This window comes from Triticum aestivum, chromosome 5B (assembly GCF_018294505.1).
Source record: "Triticum aestivum cultivar Chinese Spring chromosome 5B, IWGSC CS RefSeq v2.1, whole genome shotgun sequence".
Lineage (NCBI taxonomy): Eukaryota > Viridiplantae > Streptophyta > Magnoliopsida > Poales > Poaceae > Triticum > Triticum aestivum.
In genome coordinates, this window is record NC_057807.1 from 414,533,817 (window position 1) to 414,544,113 (window position 10,297).

The window sequence follows — 10,297 nt, forward strand, 5'->3', positions numbered from 1 at the left end:
ATCCGCTGTTTTCATTTTGAGTTGTTGCTGCTGCAGATTTGAGCAAGATGTCTTCTCAAGAGTCAGTCGGGGAGAGCCGGATATCTAATCCGGCACCGGAACCAAGGGCAAACAGCGATGCTGACCACTTTGGTCCAGCAACGGAGGAAGAGATGGAGGCTGACCTGATGAGGGTAGATGCCATGGAAGATCAAGAAGTCACCTCTCACCTCCGAACTGGGTTTACGATGGGGGAACTACAGAGCTCAGCTATTCCAAACTCGGTTATCCCTTCCAATGTTAGATTTCTTTCTTATGAAAATATGAGGAGGAGTGTCTCTTGTTCTCCCGCAGCTATGAAACACCCTTGGGTACAAGGAGCTTTAGCCGTTACAGGAAAGCTTCGCAAGGAAATAATGGACCTCAAGCAGCAAGTCAATAAGCTCAAGGAGGAGAACCGTATCTTGAGGGGAATCATCGCCAAGAATATTAAACCAACAACAAAGAAGGAGACATAATCACATGGGTATGGGCACTCCCCTTGGCAACTGCCAAGCTTGGGGGAGGTGCCCTGGTATCGTATCACCATCACAACTCCTATCTTTACCGTTTTTCTTAGTTCGATCCTATTAGTAGTATTTCGATTTAGTAGAATAAAGTCATGGCATGATCTAGTTTTGAGTTTTGCTTTACGATCCTTCTTTGTAATCGAGTCAGTGAGCTATATAATAAAGATTAGTGTTGAGTCAAGGGCTTGATTATTTTGCCATGATCTTGGGTGAATAGAAGAAAAGAATAAAAAGAATCAAAGAGTCCATATTGGTCTTATTGAAAGTAATGACTTCACATAGAGAGAGTATGATGATTAAAATTTATTGGGAGTTGGCAAATATAGCTTTGGTCATCGTTGCAATTAATAGGAAGTAATAAGGAAAGAGAGGTTTCACATATAGATATATTATCATTGACATCTTTTATGATTGGGAGCACTCATTAAAATATGACATGCTAAAGAGTTGAGGTTGGACAAGGAAGACAATATGATGAGTTATGTTTTCTTATATCTGAGATAAAGTATGTTGTCATGGATCCTCTAACATGTTGAGCTTGACTTTCCCCCTCATGCTAGCCAAATTCTCAGCACCAAGTAGAAATACTACTTGTGCTTCCAATTACCCTTAAACCAGTTTTGCCATGAGAGTCCATCATATCTACCTATGGATTGAGTAAGATCCTTCAAGTAAGTTGTCATCGGTGCAAGCAATAAAAATTGCTCTCTAAATATGCATGACTTATTAGTGCGAAGAAAATAAGCTTTGTACGAACTTGTTGTGGACGTAATAAAAGCGACGGACTGCATAATAAAGGTCCACATATAAGGGGCAATATAAAGTGAAGTTCTTTTGCATTAAGATTTTGTGCATCAACCCTAAACGCGCATGACAACCTCTGCTTCCCTTTGCGAAGGGATTATCCTTTATTATTATCCTCTACCTTATGCAAGAGTCACAGTGATCTTCACCTTTCCTGTTTCATTTTATCCTTTGGCAAGCTCAGCATGTTGGAAAGAACATGATATATATATATCTAATTGGATGTAGGGGAGCATGAATTATTATTGTTGACATTACCCTTGAGGTAAAAGGTTGTGGGGCAAAACTATAAGCCCCTATCTTTCTTTGTGTCCGATTAAAACTCCGTAACCACAAGTATCGCGTGAGTGTTAGCAATTATGAAGGACTAAGTGATAGTTGAGTATGTGGACTTGCTTTTAAGCTCTGACATAGACTCTTTCCGATGTTATGATAAATTGCAATTGCTTCAATGACTGAGGTTATAATTTGTTGGTGCTCAATAAGGTTTCTGATTCATACTTTTTGCTTTGTGAAAAGATCATCACTTGAACATAAGTAATCATATGACAAAATCTCTAGATGTTGTTGTTATGGAAATAATCATGATGCCTTCATGCCCGTATTTTATTTTATTTTATCGACGCCTCTACCTGTAAACATGAGGACATATTTATTGTCATCGGCTTTTCGCTTGAGGACAAGCGAGGTCTAAGCTTGGGGGAGTTGATACGTCCATTTTGCATCATGCTTTTATTATTTTATATCAATATTTATTGCATTATGGGCTGTTATTTCACGTTATGTTACAATACTTATGGCTATTCTCTCTTATTGGAGGCCTATTCTGTGCAACTCCAAAAGTCCTGAAACTCCACGGAATATCTTAAAATAAATAAAGAAAAATCGTCGCCAAAGATGAAGGCCAGGGGGCCCACACCCTGCTCGCGAGGGTGGGGGGCACGCCCCCCTACCTCGTGGGCGCCCTGGTGGCTCTCCGACGCCCATCTTCTCCTATATGAAGTCTTTCAATGAGAAAAAAATAGAAGGCAACCTTTCGGGATGAGACTCCGCCGCCACGAGGCGGAACCTTGGCAGAACCAATCTAGGGCTCCGGCAGAGCTGTTCTGCTGGGGACACTTCCCTCCGGGAGGGGGAAATCATCACCATCGTCATCACCAACGCTCCTCTCACCGGGAGAGGGCAATCTCCATCAACATCTTCACCAGCACCATCTCATCTCCAAACCCTAGTTCATCTCTTGTATCCAATTCTTGTCTCTTAAGTCCGGGATTGGTGCTAGTAGGTTGCTAGTAGTGTTGATTACTCCTTGTAGTTGATGCTAGTTGGTTTATTTGGCGAAAGATCATGTGTTCAGATCCTTTATGCACATTATTACTCCTCTGATTATGAACATGAATATGCTTTGTGAGTAGTTACGTTTGTTCCTGAGGACAAGGGAGAAGTCTTGCTATTAGTAGTCATGTGAGTTTGGTATTCGTTCGATATTTTGATGTGATGTATGTTGTCTAGCCTCTAGTGGTGTTATGTGAACGTCGACTACATAACACTTCACCATTATTTGGGCCTAGAGGAAGGCATTGGGAAGTAATAAGTAGATGATGGGTTGCTAGAGTGACAGAAGCTTAAACCCTAGTTTATGCGTTGCTTCGTAAGGGGCTGATTTGGATCCATATGTTTCATGCTATGGTTAGGTTTACCTTAATACTTTTGTTGTAGTTGCGGATGCTTGCAATAGAGGTTAATCATAAGTGGGATGCTTGTCTAAGTAAGGGCAGTACCCAAGCACCAGTCCGCCCACATATCAAATTATCAAAGTACCGAACGCGAATCATATGAGCGTGATGAAAACTAGCTTGACGATATTCCCATGTGCCCTCGGGAGCACTTTATTCACTTTTGTTACTTGTTGCTCGTTACAATTTATCTTATCACAAAACTATCTGTTACCACTTATTTCAGTACTTGCAGAGAATACCTTGCTGAAAACCGCTTATCATTTCCTTCTGCTCCTCGTTGGGTTCGACACTCTTACTTATCGGAAGGACTATGATAGATCCCCTATACTTGTGGGTCATCATTAGCTTACGGCCAAGACATCCTACAATGCACTTTAGTGCATTCAGGATTTCTAAAAGCGAGGAATGCTTAATAGTGAAAGACTGGAGCAAAATTGTGAACAATCGCAGAGAAGTACTAGGGGGCAACAATCAGAAGCGCATCCCACGATTAGGAGACAGGTTCATCTGCATGCTCCAACATGATGAAGCAGGAATGCTAAACATGTTTTATGCTATTTTACCTGAGAGAGAGCGACAAGAGTGATTAGCTAGCTAGAAATGAGTTTGAAGATGATGATGTGCTACACTATGACTATGATGATTAAATAGCTAGTGTTGGTGGTAATGACTATGATGATTATTATTAGCTAGTGTTGGTGGTGATTAGATAACTGCCGCAGCTAGTGTTGGTGGTGATTAGCTATCTAGAATGAGTTTGAAGATGATGATGTGCTACACTATGACTATGATAATTAAATAGCTACTGTTAGTGATAATGACTATGATGATGATTAAATAGCTTGTGCTGACGGATTAGATTCAAGTGGAGGCAACATGTGTGGTGCACATCGAAAGTACTACTAGTCCAAACTAGATCAAGTTTAGATTAGTAGTATACTTTTGACATGCTCCACATGTTGCCTCCACTTGAACCTAATCCACCTTCATTTGACACACTGTTATTGACATAATGATATAAACCTCATAATTGATATTGTACCAAAATTTGTATAATGGTGTATAAATACACTAAAAATAAAAAAATAAAAAAAAGAATACTAGTAGCGATGGATAGTAAACATGCTGCTACTAGCTAGATTAGCAGTAGCATGGGAGTGAACACACGCTACGGCTATATGTCTTAGAAGTAGCGCGTGTTGCACATGCTACTGCTAAGTAATAGCTGTAGCGCCTTATAGTAGCACGGTGTCCCAGGCTACTAGTGGGCATTAAACATGCGCTATTACTAGGGTTTTCCCTAGTAGTGGGATGATGTGATAGGTACCGCATTATTGTTAATTATTGCCATTTGTGAAGTGCACCATGTGGCCTTATGGTGTAAATTGTTGATTGTTGTGGTTTGGGAAGAAAAATATGCACCCATAATATTTTTTAGATGGGTGTTAATCTGTCCTGAGTGGGAAGACCATTATTATTTTTCTTAGCTAGAGAGGTGTCAGATCATACTCCTTCGATTATTGACATTGGATCTCATGGTGTTACTCAACCCAAATTTAGGTTTTAAAATTCTTTGATGTTGAGAGAGGGGTTTTAGAATTTTGTTTCAACGTTGAGATGATCATTATGAATGGTATAACATTGAACAATGGCAACAAAGGCTTAGAACTTTGAGGAGGAAAATTAGGGGGTTGAATAAAATTGTTGATGATGTATATAGAAAATTTAAAACTGAGTTACTTGCTCAATTGAACATCATTAATAGAAATGCTAAGATCAATGGTTTTGCTGCAAGTGACTCAAATGTGTAGTAAAAACTTAGATATGAGCTTGGGAAAATTTTGAGACAAGAAGAATTGAAGTGGCTGCAAAGATACAAAGAGAAAGAAATTATAGGAGACTAGAACACTAGATATTATCATGCCAAAGTTAATGAAAGGAGAAGAAAAAATAGAATTATTTCTCTTGATCAAGAGGAGGGAGTGATAAAGAGGAGGAGAATCTTCTCAAATATATCACTAATTTTTGTAAAAACTTTTTGGTAAGGCCGGGGAAACAACAATCCCTTTAAATATCCAGGATGCTCATAAAATCTCTAATTTAGAAGCTGATAAATTAACAGAGCCTTTTTCTATGGCAGAGTTGCATTCTGTAGTTTTCTGATGAAGGGGGTGGTTTTCTACATGAAGCAAAATGATTTTTTGAAGGGGGTTCTTGTGGAAGATTTAGATAAAGGGGTTAATCTGTTGCCAAATGTTGATGATAAAGGGGTTAACTTGTTGCAAAATGTTGACGCTACCAAGGATAAAACGAAGAGGTTTGAACATATTAATTGGTCTTAATTTGTCTACATTATGTCATCATGCTCCAAGCATTACTCTGTTTGTTATGAACTTAATACCTTAGATAGCGGTTAAGGGGTGGAGTAATAGTAGTACATGCAGATGGATTTTGGTCTACTTGTTTCGGATGTAATGCCTATATATTGATCACGCCATGAAGAATCATCATAAATATGTGCTATTCTATCAATTGCCCAACGGTAATTTATTTACTCACCGTACTACGCTCATGAGAGAGATGCCTCTAGGGAACCTATGCCCCCCGGTTCCATTCACTTTATATTTACTAAAACCCTAAAAATTACCTAATTGTTTTTATTTACTTTTTGTTTCTATTTATTTATATTTATCTATCGCTACCATATTTGATCCTTGGAGTTCGCGAGAACAAGGGGGTTGATAACCCTCTTACTGTCGTGGGGTGCAAACATTTGCTTTATATGTGTCCAGGTACCGTTTTTCTCATCTGTGTGGTGTTTCCTATTTATTCGATAAATCTTGGTTCTTAACTGAGATAAATACATTTTGCTACTGCACTACTTCGTCCTTCCTCTTTGGGGAATCCCAACACCTATCACAAGTAGCAGTAGCTGTAGAACTTTGGTTTATCTTAATCAAATTGAAGAGGGAGGACACATTAAAAAAATTGATTATTGCATGGATGATACATATATTTTATTGTTCACATTTATAGCCATTTTAACGAGTTATTAAACGAGCTAGCCAGTTTGAATATCTACATGTTATGTTAAAGAGTCAAACTTGAGCTTTTTCGATAAAGGGTGGATTTAATTTACTCAAAATGAAACATTAAGAGGATACAATCACAATGAGCACAGACCAGCCTCGGCATAGTTAGGATGCACACACCCAACACCAACGCGCTCACACAAAACCTCGTCGGTGAATAGCAAAGTCATATAAGACCAAAGCTATGCATAGGCAAGGAAAAAAGGAAAAAAAACAAAGTGACGGGATTCGTGATCAAAAGACTACAACAATGACCATATCCATATCGACCATCTCCTGACACCACATATACAACGAGGTTCTTTAACTCCAACACCTTCAGGAAGGGAGCGGAGCTCCATCTCCGCCATCATCGGATCTAACCATCGAGGACTAGAACCTACGTTCTCACCCTGAAGAACCAGTCTGAGCATATCCGAGCAATGCCTTCAACAAGATAACGGCGTAAAAACCTCTTCATTCCCGTGTATAACTCACACAGGTCGGACCTAAGCTTTCACCCCGATGCTCGAGACCGGGTGCTCGAATAACACCGCCATCCACGTCACTTATGTGTTACCACCACCACTTTCCATGATCCCAGCAGCTATATGCGATGTGCGACTGCCATCGCTGCACAACCATTCCTCTGCGTCAATTCGTCGCTCGTAGTTTGCAACTCCTCACTGGAGACAACCACCGGGTCTAGAGAGAGGACCCTCACGAAGACCTTTAAATGGTCACCACAATCTGCAGAGAACCACTACCACAGACCAGAGTGGTGTAAATGATGGAGCCACAAGATCTGCCATTGCATATGACCTCCAAGGACATGGCGGTGCCGCCATCACGCCGCAGCCCCACTGGAGCAGCACCCCAACAACCAACTGCCTCCTATCACCATGGACACGGCGACGACGGCCCCATCCAACTCCAGCTCCGATAGGATGGGCAAATCGAGCATACCACAAAATGGATCGACATCCAACCACTTCACACGTAGCTCTGGCACCTCCACGGCGCCGACCATTCCCCTCACCCCCTAGTAGAGCCTAGCCCATGCTGGCATGCGTCACCTCAAGCCAATAGCAACACCGCCACATGCTTTTGGCAGTTGCGACCAGCACGCATCGCCCGCGGTACGTCCGCGCAAGCCTGCGGGCGGCCGAGAGCCACACAGATCGAGCCAGCCCCCGGCAGGAATCCACCCAACAACCAACACGAGCGAAGGGCGAGTGTCGTTGAAGATGGGGTCGAGGAGGGGCGAAGCTCGCGTGGAACGGCCTTGGAGTTGGAGGGGGACACATCACCTTCTTTGAGAAGCCGCCTTCGCCGCCGGCACCGGCAAGGCGGTGGCATGCTTGTGGTGGTGGCGGTCAATGGCAGCTAGGGTTGGGGCGCCCCGATGTCGCCCTACGAGGGACATGGGAGCAAGCGCAGGGTCAGATAAGACTTTGCCAAGAGTCAAGTTGAGGTAACTTGTTATCTTAACAAATGTTAAAAAACTTTTGTCTTAACGAGCTCTAACGAGCTGAGCCAAGAGGCTGGAATTCCATCCCTAAACCAGACATACCCCTGAAACTTTATGCATACGTTTTGGTTCCGAACACACGTATAACTTGGTCTGCACACCTCTGGCGAATTCAAAACTGCTCGTGCATCCACATGGCAATATGGCATTGCACGAAGTAAGCTAAGTTGCGAGCTGCCGTGCCCATTACGCATGGGCTCCAGCATCCGAGGGGTAGAAAATCAAAATCCGCGCAGAATTCGGTGACGTAAACGCGATTGAATGTTCAGATTGGCTGCTCCCCTCGCGTGCTCGGTTGCTGGCTCCGATGGAAGAGATCCCGGCGGCCCTCGTTCCCGTTGGCACATGGCTCGGGCTTCGCAGACCCTCTCCGTTAGATCGACGCACCTCACTCACATCCCAATTTTGTACTACACTGATTGAAGTTCCATATGCACACGATCGCAGATCTCTATACCTCCCACGCTAGCCGGCATCGATTCGACGGAGCAAAGAGACGGAGTGCTTATATTTTAGCGCGGTGCATGCATCATTGCAGTCTGCAAGTGCCAGGTTTTCCATGCCCAAAATTCTCTGCTCCATGACCATATCACCGCAATTCCCTGCTCTACGTTAGCTTTCTTAATTCCCAGCACCATGCCCAGACCCTTGATTCCTCCGGATCAGTGTCGAGCTATTCATACGCATGTGCTTGCACACGGCGGTATATAACATTGATCCAAGAATCCTTCATGCTCACTACATCCCCATCACAGTCCTAGCGTGCCGCGCTCGCCACTGCGCTGCTCCAAAATGGCAAGCATCGCGGTGGTCTTGCTCGGCCTGCTTCCGCTGCTCCTTTCCACGGCCATCGCCGCCGCGACGCATCCCGACGGCGGCTTCGGCTTCCAGGCCACGCTCACCCACGTCGACGCCGGCGCGGGGTACACGGACGCGCAGCTGCTCTCCCGCGCGGTGCGCCGGAGCAGGTCCCGCGTGGGCGCGCTGCAGTCGCTGGCGACGGCCGCCGACGCGCTCACCGCGGCCCGCATCCTGGTGCAGGCCAGCCAGGGCGAGTACCTGATGAGCATGGCCATCGGCACGCCGCCGCGGTACTACTCGGCCATCCTCGACACCGGCAGCGACCTCATCTGGACGCAGTGCGCGCCGTGCATGCTCTGCGTCGACCAGCCCACGCCCTACTTTGACCCGGCGAAATCCAGCTCGTACGTGAAGCTGTCCTGCTCGTCGCCGATGTGCAACGCCCTCTACTACCCGCTCTGCTACCAGAACACGTGCGTCTACCAGTACTTCTACGGCGACAGCGCCAACACCGCCGGGGTGCTCGCCAACGAGACCTTCACGTTCGGCACCAATGGGACGTGGGTCACCGTGCCGAGGATCGCCTTCGGATGCGGGAACCTCAACGCGGGGTCGCTCTTCAACGGCTCCGGCATGGTCGGCTTCGGGCGGGGGCCGCTGTCCTTGGTGAGCCAGCTCGGGTCACCCAGGTTCTCCTACTGCCTCACCTCGTTCATGTCGCCGGTGCCGAGCCGGCTATACTTCGGCGCCTATGCCACGCTCAACAGCACCAGCACGAGCGACAGCGGGCCGGTGCAGTCCACGCCGTTCATCATCAATCCGGCGCTGCCCACCATGTACTACCTGAACATGATGGGCATCAGCGTCGGCGGCGACCTGCTGCCCGTCAAGCTGTCGGTGTTCGCCATCAACGAGGAAGACGGCACCGGCGGGGTCATCATCGACTCCGGCTCCACGATCACGTACCTGGCGCAGCCCGCGTACGACATGGTGCACGAGGCGTTCGTGGCGCAGGTCGGGCTGCCCCTGGCGAACGTCACGTCGCCGGACGACCTGAACACGTGCTTCAAGTGGCCGCCGCCGCCGAAGAGGATGGTGTCGATGCCGGAGCTCGTGCTCCACTTCGAAGGGGCGGACATGGATCTGCCGCTGGAGAACTACATGCTGATCGACGGCGGCACGGGGAACCTGTGCCTGGCGATGGCGCCGTCCGACGACGGCTCCATCATCGGCAGCTTCCAGCACGCCAACTTCCACGTGCTCTACGACAACGAGAACAGCTTGCTGTCCTTCATCCCTGCGCCGTGCAACCTAATGTAGTCTGCTCACGTAGGCACGTTAGCGCTCCTTCTCCATTTCTGTACGTTTATGCATAATTCCGCCATTTTTCATGTCTGTTCTCTTACTAATGTCGTAGCTTTGGTGCTTGGCGAGGATTTTAACTGCAGGCTGATTATCTGTATCAGTCTTTCTAAGTCTCGGTCGACTGAGACTTCATTAAGTCTCAATCGATGTTATATCCGTGAAATTTTACATTAAGATTCATGCAAAACCCTTTTTTTAGTTTTTTTCCTTTTTCTCTCTTGTATGTTATCTCACTGAGACCTAGCCACACCCTATTTGTATCCTACGAGATTTTGATTGACTTATGGTTCAAGCGTTGCCCCCTCCGGCACAACTACTTCATATTTGTTTTAAAACCAACACAAAAGCTTTGCCATATTTCATTAATTTTTGATTTAAGTTACCAAGTTAAAAAAAAGTAGGTTACCGAAATGACCGAGAGCGACCGCAAAAAACCAT

The 10,297-nt window shown here is 45.5% G+C and overlaps 1 protein-coding gene across 1 annotated transcript; it reads left to right on the forward strand.

Annotated features, from left to right (window-relative positions):
• Positions 1-8,289: 8,289 nt before the first annotated feature.
• Positions 8,290-10,041, forward strand: LOC123116265 (aspartic proteinase nepenthesin-1-like). The gene has a single exon (XM_044537247.1). The coding sequence runs from the start codon at positions 8,486-8,488 to the stop codon at positions 9,812-9,814; it is 1,329 nt and encodes a 442-aa protein (XP_044393182.1). The 5' UTR covers positions 8,290-8,485; the 3' UTR covers positions 9,815-10,041.
• The last annotated feature ends 256 nt before the right edge of the window (positions 10,042-10,297 follow it).